The sequence below is a fragment of the Erinaceus europaeus genome, chromosome 1, assembly GCF_950295315.1.
Source record: "Erinaceus europaeus chromosome 1, mEriEur2.1, whole genome shotgun sequence".
Taxonomy (NCBI): domain Eukaryota; kingdom Metazoa; phylum Chordata; class Mammalia; order Eulipotyphla; family Erinaceidae; genus Erinaceus; species Erinaceus europaeus.
Window position 1 is genome coordinate 20,348,229 of NC_080162.1, and position 24,836 is coordinate 20,373,064.

The 24,836-nt window shown below is 41.5% G+C and overlaps 2 protein-coding genes and 1 long non-coding RNA gene across 4 annotated transcripts in view; 2 read left to right on the plus strand and 1 right to left on the minus strand.

The window, feature by feature from the left end:
• The window catches only part of STOX1 (storkhead box 1), a 72,289-nt gene extending 66,941 nt beyond the window's left edge, over positions 1-5,348 (plus strand). Inside the window, exon 4 of the mRNA XM_007524160.3 lies at positions 4,701-5,348. Coding sequence (XP_007524222.1) covers positions 4,701-4,848 — 148 coding nt within the window. The 3' untranslated portion in view covers positions 4,849-5,348. The remainder of the gene's footprint in view (positions 1-4,700) is intronic.
• Positions 5,349-12,586: 7,238 nt separating this feature from the next.
• LOC132539854 (uncharacterized) lies at positions 12,587-14,686 on the minus strand. The gene is made up of 2 exons (XR_009551128.1): positions 14,397-14,686; positions 12,587-13,997 (listed from the first exon to the last, which is right to left on the minus strand). It is a non-coding gene; the product is annotated as an uncharacterized LOC132539854 (long non-coding RNA).
• Positions 14,687-14,727: 41 nt separating this feature from the next.
• DDX50 (DExD-box helicase 50) overlaps positions 14,728-24,836 on the plus strand; it is a 32,638-nt gene continuing 22,529 nt past the window's right edge. For both annotated transcript variants that reach the window (XM_007524157.2, XM_060195787.1), the window contains exons 1-4: positions 14,728-14,941; positions 21,345-21,632; positions 24,070-24,145; positions 24,520-24,698. In XM_007524157.2, the coding sequence (XP_007524219.1) occupies positions 14,852-14,941; positions 21,345-21,632; positions 24,070-24,145; positions 24,520-24,698 (633 nt within the window). In that variant the 5' untranslated portion in view covers positions 14,728-14,851. The remainder of the gene's footprint in view (positions 14,942-21,344; positions 21,633-24,069; positions 24,146-24,519; positions 24,699-24,836) is intronic.

A 24,836-nucleotide genomic window follows, 5' to 3' on the forward strand; every position in this document is an offset into this window, starting at 1 on the left:
TTGTTGTTGTAGTTATTGTTGTTGTTGTATAGGACAGAGAAAAATGGAAAGAGGAGGGGAAGACAGAGGGGGAGAGAAAGACAGAGACCTGCAGACCTGCTTCACCACTTGTGGGGCTTGAAGCGGGATCTTGAAGCGGGATCTTTACATCGCTTGAAGCGGTGATCTTTACACCGGGGGGCTTGAAGCGGGATCTTTACACCGGTCCTTGCACTTTGCGCCAGCTGCACTTATCCTCTGCGCTACCGCCCGACTCCCTTGAATTATTTTTTAAGGTAGGAGAAAACCACCATAAATTATCCTGAAATGAGGGTTGGAAGATTTTACTTATATTCCTGGGCCTACACAGGCTAATAAAGAGATGCAGTTATTTCCCATGCCAGTGTGTTTAAAAGACATTATTCTGGCAAGGGTCAATAGCATAGTTGTTATCCAAAGAGACTCTCATGCCAGACTTTCATGCTCCAAAGTCCCAGGTTCCCTGTACCACCATAAGCCAGAGCTGAGCAGTGCTTTAAAAAAAAAAACAAAAAAAAAACCTTAAAGTATCTGTTCCACTCTTAAAAGAATTATTCAAAGTACAATGGTCTTCATCAAACATTTAAGAAGTGCTGAAAGTATTTTTAAAAACACTTCTATTTGGGTCAGCAAAATAGCTCTTTGGATAGTGCACTGCTTTGCCATCCATGTGACCCAATTTCAAGCCTGTCCCCCAATACCATGAAGAAAGCTTTGGTGCTGTGGTGTCTTATCTCCTCCCTTCCCCGTCTCTGCCTCTGGCCTCTGCCTCTGAGGAACTCCCCTGCAGGTGGGGAGCCAGGGGCTCGAACCAGGATCCTTATTCCGGTCCTTGTGCTACCGCCCAGCTCCCCCTTTTGTGTCTTTTTCAATTTCTTTGAGTAGTGACTCATAATTTTCAATATACAAGTCTTTCACTTCTTAGGTTTACTCCTAGATATTTTATTGTTTTTGTTGCTATAGTAAAAGGAATTGATTTCTGGATTTCAACTTCTTCTTAGTGTTTGCATAGAGGAATGCCACTGACTTTTGAATGTTAATTTTGTAGCCTGACACCTTACTGTATTGCCTGATGATTTCCAAAAGCTTCTTGCTGGATTCCTTAGGTTTTTCTATGTATACTATCATGTATACATATCATGTATACTAGCAAATAGGGAGAGTTTGACTTCTTCTCTTCTAGTCTGTATCCCTTTAATTTCTTGCTCCTGCCTGATTGCTATGGCAAGAACTTCCAACACTATGTTGAATAGTAATGGTGATAGTGGGCAGCCCTGTCTAGTACCTGATCTGAGAGGAAATGCTTCCAGTTTTTCACCATTGAGTATGATGTTGGCTGCAGGTTTGCTATATATAGACTCCACTATCTTCAGGGATTTTCCATCTATTCCCATTTTTAGGAGTGTTTTGATCATAAAGGATGTTGTATTTTGTCAAAGGCTTTCTCTACATCTATTGATATGACCATGTGGTTTTTGGTCTTGCTTTTGTTGATGTGGTGGATCATGTTGATTGATTTACGTATATTAAACCAACCTTGCATGCCTGGGATAAACCCCACTTGGTCATGATGAACAATCTTTTTAATATACTGCTGTGTCCAGTTGGCTGGAATTTTGTTCAATATTTTAGCATCTATGTTCATCAGAGATATTGGTCTGTAGTTTTCATTTTTGGTTGTATTCCTGTCTGCTTTTGGTATCAAAGTGATGTTGGCTTCATAGAAGCTGGAAGGGAGTATTCCTGTGTCTTCAATCTTCTGGGAGACTTTTAAAAGTAGAGGTATTAACTCTCCCTTGAAGGTTTTATAGAATACATTTGTAAAACCATCTGCTCCAGGACTTTTATTTTTGGGAAGATTTTTAATAACTGTTTCAATTTCATTAGCTGTGATGGGCCTGTTCATGTTATTTAGTTCCTCTTTACTTAATTTTGGGAGTTCGTAGGTATCTAGGATCTTGTCCATTTCTTCCAGGTTCTTTAGCTTGGTGGCATAGAGTTGCTTATAGAAGTCTCACATGATATGCTGAATTTCTGTGGTGTCTGTTGTGATATCTCCTCTTTCATATGATCCGATTTATTTGGGTCTTCTTTTTTTGTTTTGTGAGTCTGGCTAAAGGTTTGCCAATTTTGTTCACTCTTTCAAAGAACCAACATTTACTTTTGTTGATCTTTTATATGGTTTTCTTATTTTCAATGTTATTTATTTCTGCCCTAACTTTAGTGATTTCTGCCCTTCTCGTTGCTTTAGGGTTCCTTTGTTCTTCTTTTTCTAGGTCTTTAAAATGTGCAATCAGGATGTTTATTTGTGCTTTTTATTGTTTCCTAATGTGTGCTTGTATGGCTGTGAACTTCCCTCTCAGTACTGCCTTAGCTGTGTCCAAAATATTTTGATAGCTTGTGTCTTCATTTTAATTGAACTCTCAAAGCATTTTGATTTCTTCTTGTATTTCCTCTTTGACCTAGTAGTTGTTAAGTAGTGTACTGTGAGCTTCCACATTTTAGGACTATTACTAATCTTTTGTTGATTGTTAAATATTAAATTCCACTGTGGTCTGAGAAGATGCTTGGGATGATAATTTCAGTGCTCTTGAATTTGCTGATGCTGTCTTTGTGGCCTAACATATGGTCTGTCCTTGAGAATGACTCATGTGGACTTGAGTAGAATGTGTATTCCAGTTTCTTGGGATGAATGACTCTGAAAGTGTCCAATAGTTGTAGTTTATCTATCTCCTCATTTAGCTTCCTCATTTTTTTTTTTTTCTTTCCTCCTCCAGGGTTATTGCTGGGCTCGGTGCCTGCACCATGAATCCACCGCTCCTGGAGGCCATTTTTTCTCCCTTTTGTTGCCCCTGTTGTAGCTTCGTTGTGGTTATTATTATTGCCCTTGTTGACACAATTCGTTGTTGGATAGGACAGAGAGAAATGGAGAGAGGAGGGGAAGACAGAGAAGGGGAGAGAAAGACAGACACCTGCAGACCTGCTTCACCGCCTGTGAAGCGACTCCCCTGCAGGTGGGGAGCCGGGGGCTCGAACCGGGATCCTTACGCCAGTCCCTGCGCTTTGCGCCACATGCGCTTAACCCACTGCGCCACCGCCCGACCCCCAGCTTCCTCATTTTTTAAATTGATTTTCTGCCTGGATGATCTGTCAAGTTGAGAGAGGGGTATGTTAAGGTCCCCTACAATGACTGTGTTGCTGTTAATATATTGCGGTAGCTCTTTCAGTAGAAGTTTGATGTATTTAGATGGCTTCTCATTGGGTGCATAGATGTTAGTAATTGTTAAGTCCTCTTGATCGACTGATCTACTGAGCATTAAGTAGTGTCCATCCCTATCTTTTTAAATTTTATTTATTTTAAAGTCTATCATGTCGGATATGAGAATAGCTGTTCCTGCCCTTTTTTTCCATCCTTTTACTTTGAGTCTGTGTTTGTCTTGTTGAGTTAGGTGGGTTTCCTGCAGACAGCATATTGTTGGGTTGTGTTTTCTGATCCATCTTCCTACTCTGTGTCTTTTAATAGATGAATTCAGGCCACTGACATTTATTGATATCAAAAACTGAAGATATGTTAACGCCATTCTTGTAGAGTTTTAGAGTGTTCTGATAGATGGCCTATTTATGGTGGTCTGTTTATAGGAGACCTTTCAGAACTTCTTTCAGGGCAGAACTTCTTTCAGAACTTTTTATCACTTCTTGGTGATAGTTGGTTCCTTCAACTGTTGCTCGTCTGAGAAGGTTTTTATACCTCCATCTAGTCTGAATGATAGTCTAGCAGGATACAGTAGTCTTGGTTGAAAGCCTTTCTCATTGAGCACTCGTTGGATATCTTGCCATTCTCTTCTGTCCTGTAGTGTTTGTGTGGAGAAGTCTGCTGCTAATTCTTTCTTCTGTAGTTGACTTTTTCTCTTGCAGCCTACAGGATCCTTTCTTTATCCTTCCTTATTCCTTTCCATTCTAAATAGGATGTGTCTTGATGTCTTTAAGTCCGAGTTAATTCTGTTTGGGACCCTCTGGGCTCCTTGAACCTTTATGTCTAGGCCACCGAGGTACAGATCTCCTGAGTTTCCTCGTTAGTTCTCTGTCCCCTGCTATCAGCACAGGGTTTCCCCTTGCTGCTCCATATTCTGAGGGCAGTAGAAATGGAGACTCATAGTTGCAATTGGTGAGTCTCGGGAATCCTCTCCTCCCTTCAGCCGTATTTTTGTTGGTGAAACAGACAGGAGCTGGTGTCTCAACTAGTAAACTGCTGAAATGTTACCAGTCATTTAATCTCTCCCTAGGCTTCTCTCTGTCCACAAGCCACACGTGTTTGCACTCAGCGGTGATTTTGTGGGTTCCTGAAGTCATTCCAGTCCTGTCTTGTTGTGGTCCCAGGTGGTGTCCCTTGGCATTCTTAGTTGACCCCAGTTTTCTTTTCTTTTTAAAAAGAATATTTATGGGGAGTTGGGTGGTAGTGCAGCAGGTTAAGCACATATGGCATAAAGCAGAAGGGTGGTGTAAGGATCCCAGTTCGAGTCTCCAGCTCCCCCAGGGCTCATGAAGTTCCTTCTCTGCAGGTGGTCTTGTAATAGTTGTATTAATGTTATACTACTTCAAAGTAACAGACCAAGGTACAGTGCCTTGATTAGAAATCCAATCCCCTTTAAAGGCAATAATCCTATTATTCTTAATATTTTTAGGACACAGAGTCTCACATCTAATAAGTCAATCATTTTGGATGGACTGAAAAGAAGAACGAATTTTCTGCAAAACTTTGAAGACACAAAAAGCAGTCAGACACTCACACCCAATTCCTTACTACAACTAACTCCAGTCATAAATCTTTAGTTTCCCCAGAAGTTTCTTTTTGGAAATGTTTGCAAAAATGTACAGCATTCATAAAAAAATGTTTTGTTCAATTGGATATTTAAAAATTAGCACCCACCAAGTATACATATGTTGTTGCCTCATTACAGATTTGTCCTAGTAACATTTGTTCTTTTTAAAAAATAATAATATTAAAAGCTTTTCTAGTGGTTCGGGAGGTGGCACAGTGGATAAAGCATTGGACTCTCAAGCAGCAGGACCCAAGTTCAATCCCCGGCAGCACATGTACCGGAGTGATGTCTGGTTCTTTTTTTCTCTCTTGCTATCTTTCTCATTAATGAATAAACAAAATATTTTTTTAAAAAAGCTTTTCTAAAGCTTATTTTACTATGAATTTCTTGTAAATATATTGTTTGCAATAAAAACAAGGACTTATTTGACCTCTTTCTGATTAAATGTAATGCCCAGACATTCAGTAGTTTCTAAATATGTGATACTAATAAAAAAATACTGATTTACTACCTAGTATTTAATTTCTCTACCCATGCTAACACTGAATTCATATGTTAAATGACTATTGCCAGATTTCAATACAAAAATCCAGACAGTCATGTTTAAGGTTGTGTCAGTACTTTGTTTGCAACTAAAATATTTTATTTTCAATAAGAATTTACATAGCTGTTGGGTTCTCTACAACAAGAACTAATTCTGTCCCATCCTCATTGTTGTCAGGGGCCCTCTCTGCAACCTGTTTGAATAGGAACAGATAGCTCTTGCAATTTCCTGAGGATTGTTCTCAGGATTACATACTTATATTTGCCAGTTGGGGTGGGGAGCAGATATCTGTGTTCCGTCTTGGACTTTGGGTCTGGACAAATTTCCTAGCAGAATGAGGAATCCAAAATCTTGTATGACTTTAAGGATATCTAAGAACCAATGAAATCCATCTATTTTTCCAGTGATGCATTAAGGCACACTCCAAATTATTAAATGAAGTATATCATGAAAATAATAAACTTCCCTTCTGGAAAATGTGGAATGATCACAGATACTGGAAATGGGTATGTGTGTTATTAAGTTATTATTGGGGAGATTATTCTCTTAAGTAGATGGTTTGAATTTTTCCTCCAATATATTTTTTAATAAATCTGCATTATTTTATTTTACCAGAAAACTGCTCAGCTCTGGCTTATGGTGGTATGGGGGATTGAACCTAAGACTTTGGAGCCTCAGGCATGAGAATCTCTTTGCATAACCGTTACGCTATCTACCCCTGCTCTCCCCCAGTATATTTTTATGTGTGGGAAAACATTCATTCTTGATTTGTCTTTTCCACTGCAATCTATTCCCTAATAGAAAACTGTTCTCAGGGAGTTGGGTAGTAGCGTAGTGGGTTAAGTGCAAGTGGTGCAAAGCACAAGGACTGGCGTGAGGATCCTGGTTTGAGCCCCTGGCCCCCGACCTGCAGTGGAGTCACTTCACAAGCAGTGTAGCAGGTCTGCAGGTATCTATCTTTCTCTCCCCCTTTCTGTCTTCCCCTCCTCTCTCCATTTCTCTCTGTCCTATCCAACAACAATGACAACAATAATAAAACAAGAGCAACAAAAAGGAAATAAATATTTAAAAAATAAATAAAACTGTTATCAAGGCCGGGTGGTGGTGCATCTGGTTGAGCAGATGTGTTACAATGTGCAAAGAACTGGGTTCAAGGCCCCAGTCCCACCTGCACGGGGAAAATTTCACAAGTGGTGAAACAGTGCTGCAGGTGTCTCTATCTCTCCTCTCTCTTTTTTCTTTTTAGATTTTATTAATGAGGAAGATAGGAGGAGAGAAAGAACCAGACATTACACCAGTACATATGCTGCCAGGAACTAAACTCAGGACATCATGCCTGAAAGTCCAGTGCTTTATCCACTGCACTGCCTCCTGGGAGACCACTGTCTCTCCTCTCTGTCTGCCCCTTCCTTTCTATTTCCAGCTGCCTCTATCCAATAAATAAAATAATAAATAAAGATAATAAAAAAAATTCAGGAGTCAGGCGGTAGTGCATCGGGTTAAGCGCATATGGCGTGAAGCACAAGGACCAGCGTAAAGATCCTGGTTCAAGCCCCCAGCTCCCCACCTGCAGGGGGGTTGCTTCACAAGCGGTGAAGCAGGTCTGCAGGTATCTATCTTTCTCTCCCCCTCTCTGTCTTTCCCTCCTCTCTCTATTTCTCTGTCCTATCCAACAACAACGACACTAATAACTACAACAATAAAACAAGGGCAACAAAAGGGAATAAAAAAATTAAAAGAAAAAAACCTGTTCTTTTCAGGCAATACAATGATCTGAATTTAGCAATCAGACATGTTTGAATTCAAATTCCAGGCTGAGGAGATAGCATAATTGGTATGCAAAACTTTCACTCCAAGGTCCCAGGTTCAATTCCCAGCACCACCATAAACCAGAGACGACTGGTGTATTGCACTAAAGTAAAGAACTCTGGGATGGGGGTAGGGAGCTTTCAGGTCCTGGTGCGTGATGGTGGAGGAAGACCTATGCTGGAGCTGACAGTATTTTGAAGAAAACTGAGACATTTTACACATGTATCAACAACTATATTTACTATAAACCATTAATCCCCCCAATAAAAAAAAAAACAAAGACGAGCAGTGCTCTGGTTATTAATTTAAATACTAAATATTGGAGTTATGTGATGGAGAAAGTTATCAAATTTCTGTCACTATTTGATCATCTTCAAAAGGGAGATTGTAAGTAATGATATTTTAGGATTGTTATGAGAATAAGATAATAAAAATGCCCAATACAGGAGACACCTACTATTGTTATATGTCACAAAACTTTATATAGTCACAAAACTTGACAAACAGGTAACTACCACTAATTATAATAACTAACAGGTACTGTACAAGGTTCCCTGTTTCTGTCAGGTTATCTAGGATTGCTCCATTTTGACATTCAGATTTTTAGGTGAAGATTATAGATAATACCATGAGTCAAAATCCACATATTCTGAGGCTATGAGGAGGTGTTATGGCTTTGACTAACAAATTTTCAATGAACACTTTATGTGTAAATAGAAGAAGTATGTAAGGCATGGGAATATTGCAGGCATCATTATAATGTGAGATCTCTATTCATCCTGTCAGAGCCCTAGGAATTCTCAGAAACAGTCTGCTTCCACAAGCTATTCAGTTCATCTGGTAGAATGCTCATTTCACTGTGCACAAGACCTGGGAGTACCATGTGCAAAACGGAAATTTCACATAGCCTTGGAGGCAGTGCTGTAGATTAAGTCATGGATCTTTAAACATGATGTCCTGAGTTTGATCGCCAGCAACGAATATGCCAGAGTGAGCCTCTGGTTCTCTCTTCCTCTCATCTCATAAACAAATATTTTAAGAATAAATCTTTAAAAAATATTTATTAGAGGGAGTCAGGTGATAGCGCAGTGGCTTAAGTGCACGTGGCGCAAAGCGCAAGAACCGGTGTAAGGATCCCAGTTCGAGCCCCTGGCTCCCCACCTGCAGGGGAGTCACTTCACAGGCGGTGAAGCAGGTCTGCAGGTGTCTTTCTCTCCCCTTCTCTGTCTTCCCCTCCTCTCTCCATGTCTCTCTGTCCTATCCAACAACAACGACATCAATGATAACTACAACAACAATGAAAAACAACAAGGGCAACAAAAAAGGGAAAATAAATAAATATTAGAGACAGAAATCGAGAAGCATAGTCTGGAAGGTGACAGTGGATAAAGTGTTGAGCCTGTCAAGCGTGAGGTCTTGAGTTCAATCTCCAGCAGTACATGAGTGAATCTTTCTCCTGGGTTAATAAGAGGGAGCGATCGAGAAGGACACCTGCAGCACTCTCCCACCTCTTGTGGAACACCTCTTTCCCCCTGCAGAGGGTGCCACGGGTTTGAATCCTGGTCCTTGTGCAGTGTAACATGTGCGCTCAACTGGGTGCACCATCGCCCAGCCCCAAGAGTAAATATTTTAAAAAGGAAGCTTCACCAGTTACGGAAACCAGAACTTCCACCTTCTGCACCCCGTAATGATCCTGGGCTCATACTCCCAGAGGGATAAAGAATAGGGAAGCTTTCAAGGGAGGCGATGGGGGTATGGAGTTCTGGTGGTGGGAACTGTGTGGAACTGTACCCCTCTTAGCCTATGATCTTGTGAGTATTTCCATTTTATAAATAAAAAAATATTTTAAAAGGAAACTTCACAAATGGTTTAGTAGTGCTGAAGTGTCTGTTCGTTCCTCTCTCTCCCTCTCCCCTCTATCTCATAATAAAAATTGTTTACTGGAAACTATAGCAGGCATGAAGTCCTTGTGGCAAAAAAAATGAAGAAATAAGGGAAAGAAAATTCTGCTCCCCATAGATTAGAAGAATGACTACGAATCAGTTCTTTCCTAGTACAGCTTAGCAGGCAAGATGTGTGAAAATGTTAGACTCATGAGGAAAGCACAGTGGAAAAGAGCTATCGCAGTCAAGATTGGGAACCAGAGTTTATGACCCCCAGCCTTCACTAGCTGAGACAGTCTTTGAGAAACTGGGAAGACAAACTAGTGTCTCGGAGTAGATAAGAGGCATGAAAGTCATGAAACGAGAACGCGGCAAAAACTCGACAACTTTGCTGGTCTTTACGGAAATTTCATTTGAACGTTAAAAACATGTTTCCATTTCTTACGTAACAGTGCCCTCTTCTGGAGTGCCTTCTTCTGGTATTCCTACTCCCTTCACCTAATTCAAAATAAGTGAGTAGCGGAACAGTAAACCAACAATAATGATAATAATAATAAATGAAGAAATTAAACAATAAACTTCCATCCAAGAAATTTGAATTGAGATATATATATATATATATATTCAAAATTGTTTACAATAGGGGAGTCGGGCTGTAGCGCAGCGGGTTAAGCGCAGGTGGCGCAAAGCACAAGGACCGGCATAAGGATCCCGGTTCGAAACCCGGCTCCCCACCTGCAGGGGAGTCGCTTCACAGGTGGTGAAGCAGGTCTGCAGGTGTGTATCTTTCTCTCCTCCTCTCTGTCTTCCCCTCCTCTCTCCATTTCTCTCTGTCCTATCCAACAACAATAATAACTACAACAATAAAACAAGGGCAACAAAAGGGAATAAATAAAATAAATATTTTAAAAAATTGTTTGCAATACTGTCAAAGCCTAAGCACCACTGTAAAAACCTAAGCACCACGGCTAGCAAAATAGCTCATTTGGACATTGTGCTTGCTTTACCATGCATGCCACCCAAGTTCCAGTACCCACCACACTGGAGGAAGCACTCAGTACTGCGGTGTCTCCTAACCCCGTCTTGCTATGTGATAATGTCAGCCTGGAACAACAAAGACCTGGTGATGATAAGACAAGACAAAAAAGAAAATGTGAGGACTTCTGTACATCATCTTTGTATTATATCAGCTTCTAATTTCCTTCACTCTCAGGAGGGAAAACATTTTTTTTTGTCCCCTCTTAACTAAAAGACAGGTTTCAGAATTGTGTTGCTGAAATCATGTGACTTGCAAAACAAAATTTCTGAGGGCAACAAAAAGGAAAAAGAAAAAGAAAAAAAAAGCTTTAAAAAATTGTTTGCGGGAGTCGGGCAGTAGCGCAGCGGGTTACGCACACGTGGCGCAAAGCGCAAGGACTGGAGTAAGGAGCTCCACCTGCAGGGGGGTCCCTTCACAGGCGATGAAGCAGGTCTGCAGGTATCTTTCTCTCCCCTTCTCTGTCTTTCTCTCCTCTCTCCATTTCTCTCTATCCTATCAGCAACGACGACATCAATAATAACTACAATAAAACAAGGGTGACAAAAAGGAATAAGTAAAGATTAAAAAAATTCTTTAAATTTGTTTGCTCTTTCATTTTCTCCTTAGTCCTATCAATACTCCTTCCTTGCCTCCAAAGTTTACATGATTTAATTTATAGTTGTTCCTTAAATTATTCCCATGCCATACCTTTTTAAATGCAATGCTGGGAATGAACTTAGGGCTTCATGCATACACAATACTGCTGAACCACCCTCCCTCTTCCAATTCTTAGTCTAAACATAATTTTTCAATTTTTTAATCTTTTTAATTTATTGGATGGAGATAGCCCGAAATCAAGAGGGAAGGGGGTGATAGAGGGAGAGAGACAGAGAGACACCTGCAGCACTGCTTCACTACTCACAAAGCTTTCCCCCTGCAGATGGGGACAGGGGGCTCGAACCCAGGTCCTTGCACATTATATTATGTGTGCTCAACCAGATGCACCACCACCTGGCCCCTATTTTTAAATTTTTTTAAGAGAGTGAAAAGGAAGAAAAATACACCAAAGCAAAACTCCCATCCATGGATTTCCTTGGTGCTGTACACGTACTTCCAGGGATTGAACGCAAAGCCTCATACATGGTAAGATGGGCTTTATCCAACTGAGTCCTTTCCTGGCCCTCTTCAGGACATTGTTTAAAATTAAAATATATTGGATAGAGACAGGGAAATCTACAGGAAAGGGTGAGATACAGAAAGACACCTGCAGCACTGTTTCATCATCCGTGAAACTTTCTCCCTGCAGGTAGGACCCAGGACTTGAACCTGGGTCCTTGCATATTATCAAGTTTGTTCTACTGACATGTAATGGCTCCTTCATGACATTTTTAAATAGTTAAACTCTCTATGTTAAGTAAGACTGACATGCACGTGGTCCGGGAGGTAGTGCAGCAGATAAAAGTGTTGGACTCTCCAGCTTGAGGTCCTGAGTTTCAATCCATGGCAACATGTACCAGTGATGCTCTTATTATTTATTTTATTATTATTAATTTTTCTATCAAAGCACTGCTAAGCTCTGGTTTATGGTGGTATAGGAGGAGCCTGGGACTTTGGACCCTCAGCCATGAGTCTCTTTGTATAACCATTGTGCTATCTACCCCCTCCCGATGCTCTGACTTTTTCTGTTTCTTTTCTCTCATAAATATTTTAAGACTCACATGTACATGCAAAATGACACCTCCCTTTTACTTTAAAAAAAATTTAAACTTTATTTTCCCTTTTGTTGCCCTTGTTTTTTTATTGTTGTTATAATTACTATTGTTGTTACTGATTTTGTCGTTGTTGCATAGGACAAAGAGAAATAGAGAGGGGAACAGATAGACACCTGCAGACCAGGGCTTGAACCGGGATCCTTACACTTTGCGCCACATGTGCTTAACCCACTGCGCTACCACTGAACTCCCTCCCTTTTAGTTTCTACAGAGTAACAATGAAAATCTAGAATGACCAGAGAAAGGCAGTAATTTTGGTTTTGTATCTCAGTATCATAGACGTTAATGAGATGAAGTCAAAGGGAATTCTTTAAAGAATATAGGAACAGAGCCAACGCTTGAGGCACCCCAAATCTTCAGTATTTTTGATTTTGTATTGTTTTCTAAGATGGAGACAGAGGAAGCAGGGAGAGTGAGAGTGAAAGTGAAGTGGGGGCTGGGCTCAAACCTGGGTCTTGCACATGGCCAAATAGCGCACTATCCAAGTGGGCTAATTTGCCAGTCTTCCAACTCTCTAGTTTTGAGAAAAAAACTCAGCAGTGGCTCTGGTATTTAGAAAAATACAGATACTCTAATAAAATTCTATTTTGAATTGTGTATGTTTAAATTATTCATGTTACCTCTTCGTGTTGCCCTCAATAAATTTCACTGCCGGATACAAATCTCTTGAGAATGAGAGAGAGAAAACATGTAGGAGAAAAAAAAAATCCGGAAAATCACCATTGTTAGTTTTGAAATTGCAGTTTATTGAGAACATATATGTAAGTAGCATCAGAGGTTGTTTGTTTGGCTTTTGTTTTCCAGCTAAGTCACAGCTCAGTCAAGTTACTTATGGTTTAACTTATATTTGACTGCCCTTTCCACTTGTCTGCTTAGACAGTCGGGAGTCTGAGTTAATGAATTTGGGGATTAGGCAGAGTTTGTAGAGTATTCCCAATCACAGAAAGTCATTCTGAAAAACACTAATATACTGGCGAGTCTTTTGCATAGCCTAGTTCTATGGAGGTATTGAGTATTAAGGAAAGGTTTGTTTCATCTGTGCTCGATCTTCATATTGTCATTTGTTTCTATTACCTTAAACATGACATTCTTAGCTACACATGCACTTCATGTTCCTTTGTACACCACACTGTGCTGAATGGAACAAAGATATTGATTAAAAAGAAAAAAGAAGAAAAAAAGCGTGTCTTGAGGGGGTGCAGAGCTATTCTCCTATCTAGAGAGAAATACACTTTTCTACTATCATTATCAGAAGACTCTTGTTCTTAGTGTTGAATCTTTCACCAAACATTTTGAAAAACCTCAGAGTCTTTGATTTCAGTCCAATTCCGAATTATGTAGACCTGTAGCAAACCTAATGCAGTGCTTGTGGTTTCAGCTATTCAGTCTGTAAACTCGACATGTAGCCATTTGTAGGATTGCGTTTATAAAGCCTATACATCTGTTTTTTCTGGTTTCTAATTCTGCACTTAAGAGTAGTAGCTGAAGAGATTTTAAAAAAATAAAGGAGTGGTCTGGGAGGTGGTGCAGTGGATAAACCACTGGACTCTCAACCATGAGGTCCCCGAGTTCAATCCTGGGCAGCACATGTACCAGAGTGATGTCTGCTTCTTTCTCTATCTTCCTCATGAATAAATGAATTCTTAAAAAAAAAAATCAAAAACTGACTTCTGAAGAGACAAGTGATGTAAGAAAAGGTTTCTGCTAAAAAAGAATACCTTGTAGTATCAGCAGGCTTCTGATTTTGCTAAGTTAAAAAGCTCTAGCAGTTAATCCCCATGAGTAAAAAAAAAAAAAAAAGTTTTTCATTCAGAACAGATCCATCATTCACTGAAGTTATTTAGGCTTATTTTCTAAGTGTCTTTTTCTTTTATTTCTCTTCCCCAGAGCGCACTTCTCAGCTCTTCCTTAGGGCGGTGCAGGGGACTGAACCCGGCAGTGTCCCCGCGTCCCCATGCTCGCTCTGCTCGGCAGGTCGTTTCTTCAGGGTGTTTTGTTTCTGTATTTACACTGACAGCTCCGGCTGCTGTGACAAGGGGGGGGGGGGGGGCGTCAGTGCTGCCTCGGGTGGGGGCTCGGCGCCGCTGTCAGCCTCTTCCTGGAACAACAGAAAACTCAGACCTGCGACATGAGCTGGGGAGACAGCAAAAAAAAAAAAAAAAAAAAAAGTTACGCAAAGCCTGTCATGCCTGAGGCTCCGAGGTCTCAGGTTCAACCCCCGGCACCACCGTAAGCCAAGGCTGAGCAGGGCTCTGGTCTCTCGCTCTCATGTAAATAAATTAAAAAGAAAAAGAAAACCTAGGCTATCACAAGTAGTTGAGGCCTGGACCTCCCCCTCAGGCCCTTAAGGCCCACTCGGGACCCCAGAGCGCCCCTTCCCAGCCGCGCTGATGTCGCGCGAAGACGTTAGACGTTAACGCCTCGGCCGGCGATGGGCGGCGCTGAGGGCCGCGGCTTCCGGCGGCAAATAGCCGGGCCGCGCGTGGCGCCCCCCCACCCGCCCCGCACGGGCCTCTCCACGTGCCAACGCACCACTCGCGCAGGCCCGTTGAGGGGCTCCCCGACCGCGGCGGCGCAGACAGGAGAGAGCCCCCAGACCCGGCAGTGCGCGCCGGGGAGCCCTGAAGCGTCTCCTAGGTGCCCAGAAAGAGTTCGGCGAGGGGGAGGGGGCAGGGAGAGAGAGCCTTTCAGGTTAATCGGTCCTCGCTGACGATTGGTCAGGATTTTACTCTCCAAACCAATCACTTTAGGACGTGGGTGGGCCGGCCGAGATCGCTCACTCCCATTGGCTGAGTCGTTGCGTCGCAAAGGCTGCGTTTAAATGGAGAGTATCCGGGATTATTTTCTCCCCGCCGTGCGTGTCCCGGAAGTGACGCACGGCCCCGGCCGGGCAGCCGCCCAGCCCCCGCTTCCTTTCACGCTGTTTCTGCCTGTGGGTGGTTGTGGCCACCGTACCCAGAGGGAGGCGGCGGCGGCGGCGGCGGCGAATGATGCCTGGGAAACTCCTCTGGGGGGACATTATGGAGCTGGAGGCACCTTTGGAGGAGACCGAGAACCAGAGGAAAGAGAGGCAAAAGGTGCGTCGAGGATGGGCCGCGCCTTCTTGGGGGTTGCGACTGCTCGGGCCGGGAGGGGAGCTGTCCCTCACGCAGTCTGTCAGTCCCGGACCCCGGCGCCCCTCGGCCTCCCTGCGCGCCCCCGTCGTCCGCTCTGAGGCGGCGGCGGGGTGCTTCCCACTCCCACACCCCAGAACTGGAGGGGAGGGGGCGCCGGGCTTCGACCCCGGCCTCCGTGGCCTCTGGTTCCTTCCCGGTGGCGTTTGAGACGATGGACAGACTCGAGCTCCCAGCGCCGGGGAAGCTGGGTGGTGGTGGTGGCGGTGGTGGTTTCCTTTCCTTTGCTGCTCTGCAAACAGCGAGCTCCGTCGCCTGCATCTCTCGAGTGGTCTTGGAGAGGGAGCAGCCTGGGCTCCCCGGAGGTGGTGGTCCTCCTTCCCCGAGAGCCCCGCGGAGCCGCCTCGGCTTCACAGACGTTGCTGGGCTGCTCCGTGGGGGCAGCCCGCCCGCGGCCGTGAGGGAGATGTGGGCTGTGTGCTTAATAGCCGGCATTATCAGTGTTTTCATTCAGTACACCAGAGTTTGTTTAGTCTAATTCGTGCCAGACTTTTTTTTTTTTTTTTGCTGGTCACCAAGAAGTTTCAGCTAAATAAATTCCTACCCTCAAGGAGCCTGTAGGGAGTTACAGATGTTATCAGTCAACTCTTAAAAAATAAAATGGGAAAACAGTTGGAGAAGGTACTGAAACATGCATACATACAATTTTTACTGGGTGCGTATGACCTGAAGAAGAGAAAATAGGGCTGGAGGGAGGGGGAAAGGAAACTGTACTTGGCGAAGAAAATAAATGAATGAATGGATTTATTCTGTATCGTTCTAGGACGCTGTTCCTCCAACCTTATTCTAACCAAATAGTTTTTGGGGTGTTTTTTTTTTTTTTTTGGTCGTCATAAAACATGCCATAAAGTCGTGCCATGGTAGTCACTCAAGTATAGAGTTCTGTCACGTTAAGTACTTTCGTATTCCTGTGCAATCGCCATTCACCTGCACAAGTTTTTTTTTGTTGTTCTCCCAAACTGCAGCTCCCTGCCCACTGACCACCTCCCTTTTCTCCAGGGCCTGGTAGCCAACATTCTATTTGTTCTAAGAAGTTGGTGACTAGATACTTGGTGTAAGTGGGAGCCTGCAATGACCTTAATTTGGATGCTTTTTTTGTTTGTTTGTTTTAATGAAGATGCTGATTCTCAAACCCAGGGCCTCATCCATGCAAAGTTGGCACTCTGCCACCGAACTCTGCCCCATTCAGGCAGTACTTCTCTCTCCTTTTGCATCAGGATCCTGTACTTCGAGGTTTAGTTTCTGTCTTTTCTAATCACTAGTCTACAAGGACGGTCATCTCAGTTGTAGTTCTACCTTTACTGCCCAATTGCTATTTCCTATGTGTTCCTATTACTTCATTTTCCCTATATGTATTTCCCCACATAGTTCCCAAAAATTCCTGAGGGAACTGAGGATGTTTCTGTTCATTCTTCTATTACTATGTCATTGTAAATTGGTAGCTTTCACCTAGTAAGCTCTCTTGAAGTGCTAGTTCATTGTCTGTTAGCTAAGAAAGATAACTGCGGTTTGAAAATAAATCAGAGGAAGGACTAATAGAAACAGTTTTAATTAGGGGCCGAGTGGTGGCACACCTGGTTGAGTGCACATGTTACAGTGTGCAAGGGCCCCGGTTCAAGCCCCAGGTCCCCAACTGCAGAGGGAAAGCTTTGCAGTGATGAAGCAGGGCTGTAAGTGGCTCTGTTTCTCTCCCTCTCGATTTCTGGCTGACTCTTCTCCAGTAAATAAAGGTAATAAAAAATTAAATAAAAAAAGAAATAGCTTTAATTAGCACAGTGGTACGGCATTAACATGTAGATAACTTTGTGTTTGGGTATGTTGAGATCTGGAGCTGGGCCGTAGGTCTTAAGAACTGGAGTGTACGGGAGTCGGGTTAAGCGCAGGTGGCACAAAGCGCAGGGACCCGCATAAGGGTCCCAGTTGGAGCCCCCGGCTCCCCATCTGCAGGGGCGTCGCTTCACAAGCAGTGAAGCAGGTCTGCAGGTGTCTATCTTTCTCTCCCCCCTCTCTGTCTTCTTCTCTCTCCATTTCTCTCTGTCCTATCCAACAACAATGACATCAATAGCAACAACATAACTACGACAATAAAACAACAAGGGCAACAAAAGGGAAAATAAATATTAAAAAATTTTTTTAAAAAGTGAACACAAAGAGCAGATTGCATGAGCATGCACAGGAAGAGCAGGAGAGGATCCATTGAAGTCAGAAGTAAGAGGGTAATGAAAGGCTATAGAGTGTCCTAGGAACCAAGGAAGTAGAGTTGAGCAGTGTAGATGTGCTATGAAGCAGTGAATTTCATCACCTTAGAGGTTGCCAGGCTCGGACCCAAGGACTTACTTTCTTTGCATATCTTCTCCCTGAAGTGCAGGACCCAGGAGCAGTTCAAACCCCAGGCTGACTATAAATAACTTGTTTTTCTATAGAGACTGTGGGTTTAGGGAAATGTGGACTTGAACTAAAGATCAAGTGGCCCAACGTGATTGTATTGTCCTATGTTAATGTGAAACCACTGTTTACAAAACATTTTTACGTATTACTTTTCACAGCTACTCCTGCCTTATAGACTAGAAAGTTACTTGTGTCCTAGTCCAGGAGGTGGCGCAGTGGGTAAAGATTTGGACTCTGAAGCATGAGGTCCTGCGTCTGATCCCTGGCAGCACATGTACCAGAGTGATGTCTGGTTCTTCTCTCTCTTCCCACCTTTTCCACTAATAAAAAAATGTTAAAGAAGAAAGAAAATTAAGTGTGAAAGTATTCTGAAAAGTAATTTGAATCATAGTGACTTCTTTTTATTGCCACCGGAATTGTTGCCTGCACAACTCCATTGCTCCTGGTAGCCTTTTCTTTTCTCTGTCCCCTTCTTTCCTCCCTCCCTCCCTCCTTCCTTCCTTCCTTCCTTCCTTCCTTCCTTCCTTTTTTAAAATGTTTGTTTATTTTGGGTAGAGACAGAGGCATTGAGAGAAAAGGGGGAGATCATGGGGGAGATGTGTAGCACTGTTTGGCCGCTGGTGTAGCTTCCCCTCCACCCCCCATAGGTCTGGACCAGTAGCTTAAACCTGGATCCTTGAGCACTATAGTGTGTGCACAAGACCTGGTGTGTGCCCCCATTTCTTTTTCTTTTAATAGAAGGAGAGAGAGACAGAGAAGAGACACATGTGGCACTGTTTCACCACTTGTGAAGCTTCTCCTTTTGCAGGTGAGAGGACTGGGAACTTGAACCCAGGGCCTTGAGCATGACAACATGTGCACTCAGTGGGATGGGTCGTCACCCAGGCCCCCCCTTTTTTTTTTCTTTCTAGGATTTATTTTTTTTTTCCCTCATGGTAGTGGAGGGTGAGAGAACCCGAGCGTCACCTCAGTGGTGCCTGTGATGTCAGATTAAGTGCAGGACCACATGCTTGTAAGTCAGCGCTCTAGCAGTGCAGCCCCTTCCAAGCTGCTCATGGTGCAGATCTAGTGATTACAGTTTACACAACTCATCTCTGCTGTCAGATTTATTTTGAACATTTGACCAAATATTCTGAAGTGCTGAATTTCTAAATAATTTATTATTTTCTGCACATGTTAAAACCCTGAACATCAGCTTTGTTTGCATGCATACCGTGGTGTGTGTGGTGTGCTTGTGTGTTTACCAGAGCATTATTAAGCCCCATTTTATAGTGGTGTTGGGGATTGAACCTAGGACCTTTGGTACCTCGGGCATGAAAGTCTTTTTTGCATAGCCATTATGCTGTCTCCCCAGTCCATTAGTTTTGTATATTTTATTTATTTTCTTTTTGAATTTGGTAGGACATAGAGAAATTGAAAGAGAAAGGGGAGATAAGAGAGTCCTGCAGCCCTGCTTCACGGCTCACGTAGCTTCCTTGCTGTAAGCGGGGAGCAGGGATTTTAACCCAGGTTCTTACACATGGTAACGTGTGCACAGTTAGGTGCCACTGCCCAGCCCTCCTAGTTTTGTATTCTAAAGCTAAAGTTTGGAGGGCTGGGAGGTAGCTTTCTCAGTAAGTAAACATCTTAACCTATGTGGGGCTTTGGGCTTGAGCCTTGACACTACCTTTAACATCGTGGGTGGCAGGGTCGCAGAAGGGGAGATCACCATGGATGGTGGAGTAGTGCTGTGGTTTCACATCACTTCCCCCTCAAAAAAAAAAAAAAAAAAGATACAGGATAAAAAGTTGGGCAGGAGAGGTAGTTGAGCACTGTTGCCCATGCATAAATCCATGAGTTTGTTCTGTGGTGCAGCATGAAAGTCAGTAAAACTAAAGTTAAAGAACATATATTTGGGGGTGCGAGTTAAGTGGAGGTGGCGCAAAGCGCAAGGACCGGTGTAAGGATCCCTGTTTGAGCACCTGGCTGCCCACCTACAGGGGGGTCACTTTACAAGCGGTGAAGCAGGTCTGCAGGTGTCTGTCTTTCTCTCCCCCTCTCTGTCTTCTCCTCCTCTCCATTTCTCTCTGTCCTATTCAACAACAACGACATAAATACAAGGGCAACGAAAGGAAATAAATAAAATATTTTTAAAAGAACATATATTTTATGTTCTGTTAATTAAAAATTTAAAGATTTGAAAAAAAAAACAGGTTTACTAACTTGTCTTTCCTTAAGAATATAGCTGTCAGTTACTTTGGTTTTTTGTCGTTGTTCTTGCCCTTGTTGTTATTATTATTGTTATTATTGTCATTGGTGTTGTTGTTGGATTGGACAGAGAGAAATCAAGAGGAGGAGAGAAAGATAGATACCTGCAGACCTGCTTCACCGCTTGTGGAGCAATCCCCTGCAGGTGGGGAGCCAGGGGTTCAAACCGGGATCCTTGTGCTGGTCCATGTGCTTTGAGCCATGTGTGCTTAACCTGCTGCACTACTGCCCAGCTCCCTTTTTTTTTTTTTTTTTTTTTTTGTAAACTTGTTAATCGCCAGACTTCAGAGAGGAGAGCACGATGTAAAAAGAACATGGACTTTGAAGTCAGACAGAACTTGATTTTTAGTACTTCCCACATATAGGTCTTTTGCAAAAAGTCGCTCACCTCTATAGCCTTCTATTTCCTTTTCTGTAAAATGGCAAAGGTGATAAAGGTTCACTGCTCATCTATTCAGAATTCTTGGGGCATACAAAAGTGTTAACACCCTTTAGTGTTTGGGGACCCTGACTGATAATCTGACATTTTAATGTTAGATATCAGTATTCATACCGAGTAGAATCAACATTACAAATGACTTCACATTAGTTCAAGCAATTTTTGCCACCAATAAGTTCAAATCAAAGATTTTGTCTAAATAAGTTACAAAAAAACCTTGGTTTTCAGTACATCATGGATATAGGAATTACAGATAAGGGGTTTACATCTGTACTTTATAGAGTTGTTATGAAGATTTAAATGAGTTAAGTTGAAAACTTTAACTGTGTTGGCTAGGTAAATATTTTTACTATTTTTTTAATTATCTTTATTTATTGGATAGAGACAGCCATAAATCAAGAGGGAAGGGAGTGATAGGCAGAGAGACACCTGCAGCACTGCTTTACCACTTGCAAAGCATTCCTCCTGCAGGTGTGCACCGGGGGCTTGAGCCTGGGTCTTTGTGCATTGTAACATGTACACTCAGCCGGTGTACCACCACCACACCCCCTGAAAAAATTTGTTTATTAGAAGTTTGTGTTTGATTTTTTTTTTAATTTGTAAATTAAGGGTCTCATTTTCTGAAAAGTTACTGTTGGGCTGTCAAAAAAGTCATGGTGTACTTTTCTATATTTTAGTATGCAAAAATGTTTCATGACTTTCCTGACAACCTAATATTTTAATTTCCCTTAAGTCTTGATGAGATTAGAGGGATTGAGATTGGTAGTGATAGATAGTAGGTAAGGCTTAGGTTTGGGGTAAGCAACCAGTCTGGATCTCTACCAGGTGACTTTCAAACATAACAGATTGTGCTTTGCTGGCTGGGGAGTCATGCTCTAACTTGTAGAGTTTTAAAAGGAAACCTTGTGGGAGTCGGGCAGTAGCGCAGTGGGTTAAGTGCACGTGGTGCAAAGCACAAGGACCAGCATAAGGATCCCGGTTCGAGACCCCGGCTCCCCATCTGCAGGGGAGTCACTTCACAGGCTGTGAAGCAGGTCTGCAGGTGTCTGTCTTTCTCTCTGTCTTCCCCTCCTCTCTCCATTTCCCTCTGTCCTGTCCAACAATGACGACAACAATAGTAACTACAACAATAAAAAGAAACAATAAGGGCAACAAAAGGGAATAAATAAGTAAATTTAAAAAATAATATTTAAAAGGAAACCTTGTGACCACCTTGTCACTCTTTTTCTACAGAGTGACAGAAGGAAGTCAAGACACCATTATGACTCAGATGAGAAATCAGAAACAAGAGAAAATGGTGTTACAGATGACCTGGATGCTCCCAAGCCCAAAAGAGCTAAAGTGAAAGAGAAGTTAAATGGAGACACTGAAGAATCTAGTAGACTTTCAGAGGAGACTTCTCATAAGGCAAGAAGAAAAGACCTGTCTAATGGAGATATTGATGAATATGAAAAAAAATCAAAGCGAGTATCATCCTTAGATAGCTCTACTCATAAGTCAAGTGCTAATAAAATAGAGGAGGTATGCATTATTTCTTGTTTTGCATTTCACTTTATCTTTGAAATACAGGCTAATTCAATTTCCTGGACTAATTAGAATTGATTCTGTATTTCCTCCTTCGTGTCAAATACTCTTAGTTGAAACAAGGAGTCTCTTCAACTGAAGCCTGAGTCTTTTCCCCCTGGGTGAGATTCAGGGATGAAGGATGATCTAATCTAAACCATTCTGGTACTACAATTTTCTTTCTTCCCTTCCTTCCTCCCCCCCTTCCCTTCCTTCCTTCCTTCCTTCCTTCCACCATTCTTTCTTCTTTCCTTCTTTCCTCCTTTCCTTCTTACCAGAGCATAGGACTTACTCATCTCTGGGCTATCATGGTGGTGCTTGTGCTTAGTATTGAACCTGGGAACTCAGATAGAAGTCTCCCCAGCTCTCCATAAATAGTTTTTACAAATTGTTTCTTAATGATCATCAACTTGCTTGTCTTTTAATGTTATCAATAGTTCAGTCCCTAGGATAATTTAAATATATTTGACTTTAATTTGGGGAACACTGGGGGAAAATGTTAATTCCTTGCCTTATAATGTGTCTTTTTTTTGTTTGTGTGTGTGTGTGAATTAATTTTTTTGTCAAAAAGCCCATGTACCAGAAAATTAATCTAAATAAAAACCTACAAATGTGTGTTACTAGTCATGAAATGAATAATCAAGTTACAACTTGCTCTGTTGGGCTTCTGTTGATACGATGCTCTGTACTAGGCATAACTGTTATTTTTAGATCATATTCGGATTGAGAATTCTGCTTCCAAGAGTTTGGAGATAATCAAAAGATGTACTGAGATACATAAATAAGTATTCTTATTATAGTGATATTGTTGATAATAGCAAAAAATTAAATATCATAAATGCCTCATAATCAGTTGCTATAATGAAATATGTTATGTCCATGTAATAGAACATATATACCCTAAAGGGCTTGAAACAGTGTCAGAAAAATATTTGGTGTGTTTTATTACATGAGAGAGAGAAAAAAAGACTACAAAGCATGATTAAATCTTAACAGGAACAGCAATGAGATATGCTTAAATGACTTACAGTTAAATTTAATATTTTGTCTTTTATTAGGTTTCTGGTTTGGAAATTTGTGTGTTCTGGAATTATCATCTTTAAACACACAATTATTTGCAAGTAGACATAGTGTTTTTGTTTTATATGTAGATTGACTGCAGTTTTCAATAGCTATTAAATGATAATATCATGCCAATTTGTACACTATGTTAACTGCTCAAGTTAACAGAAACTTCCTTCTATTAGTGACCTAAAAAGAGCCATAGAAAAACTTTAAAAAATTTTTTAAATATATTTATTTATTCCCTTTTGTTGCCCTTGCTGTTTTATTGTTGCAGTTATTGTTGTTGTTATTGATGTCATCATTGTTGGATAGGACAGAGAGAAATGGAGAGAGGAGGGGAAGACAGAAAGGGGGAGAGAAAGATAGACACCTGCAGACCTGCTTCACCGCCTGTGAAGCAACTCTCCTGCAGGTGGGGAGCCAGGACCTTTAACTGGGATCCTTATGCTGGTCCTTGCGTTTTGCACCACATGCGCTTAACCTGCTGCAGTACCACCCGACCCCCAGAAAAACTTTTTAAGTGGTCCGGGAGGTGGTGCAGTGGATAAAACATTGGATTCTCAAGAGGTTCTGAGTTCAACTCCTGGTAGCACATGTACCAGAGTGATGTCTGGTTCTTTCTCTGCCTGTCTTTCTCATAAATAAATAAGTAAATAAATAAATGGAGAAAAGCTTTTTAACTCTTAATTTTAAGAAAAGGGTTACTTTTCTCTTGCGACTTTCTTTTAGAACTAGTAGATAGACTTGTATTAATCTTTGTTATTAATGTATATCTATGGGTATAGGATTAAATATAGTTCTTTTGTAGTATCTTATCAAGTGGATATATTTTAACTTCTGTAGTAGATTTTTTTGTTGTTGTTTTTTTGCCACTAGGATTATCACTGGAGCATGGTTCTAGCATGATAATTTCACTGCTCCTGGTGGTCTTTTTAAAAAAAGTTTTTTCCATTCTAGAAACAGAAACAGGGAGAGAGAAAGAGACCTGTAGTATTGCACTACCAGCAATGAAGTTCACCTCCTATGGGTAGGAGCCAGGCCTTGAACCTGGGTCCTCTACACATGGTAATGTATGTGCCTTACTAGGTGCTCCAGTGCCCGGTGTTGTAGATTATTTCTGAAAGGAGTTTTGTGTTTCTAAATATAATGTGGTGAATGTATTCATAAGTTAGTTTGCTACTTAAAGGGATATTTGTAAAATTAAGAGAATTTATCTTTTTTTCTTTTTTTATGAGTTGAAGCTAAAGTTGATGTGTTTACTGAAACTAAAATGGTAAATGCTCAGTTTAATATGAATTATTTTAGTTAGAACTTTGATTCATTTTGACAGACTCTAACACGTGAACAGAAGGAAGGGGCCTTCTCCAATTTTCCTATTTCTGAAGAGACTATAAAGCTTCTAAAAGGTACGATGAATTTTAGTGGCTACATCACTGAAAGCCTACAGCTAGATTTTATAAAATTCTTGTGCCATTCCTGACGAAAGCGGAGAATGTGGGAAGCGTTGAGAAGTGGCTCTTGTTTAATTGCAGTTATTTCTGCATCATGTTTTGATGTTCTGAACTGCTTTTAACTTTAAAGAATTAGTTATTTGTCAAGAGTTCAAACAAGATTTTCTTTTTAAAGTCTATTTTTGTAAATCCTCTTTGGACAGAAATAACTGTAAATAACACTAGGTGTTATATCTTTAGGCTGACAGTGAGGAACCATAATTGTCATTTTCAGTATTTTCCTAGCACTTGTCTTAAATAAATATTTCAATGAAAATCTCATTTTACAGGTCGAGGGGTAACATATCTCTTTCCTATTCAAGTTAAAACCTTTGGTCCTGTATATGAAGGAAAAGATTTAATTGCTCAAGCACGTACAGGAACAGGAAAGACATTCTCTTTTGCCATCCCCTTGATTGAAAGACTCCAAAGAAATCAAGAGACAATTAAAAAAAGCCGCTCACCAAAGGTAACCATTGCAGAGAGTGAAAGGTTTAAATATGACTCTAATGGAGAGGGAAAGAAAAAGAGTATGTTCAAATTAAACTCAAGTATTCCCAGGTTAGAAAAGTTAACCCCAGTGGCATAAAATAAAAGTTTGGGCCCT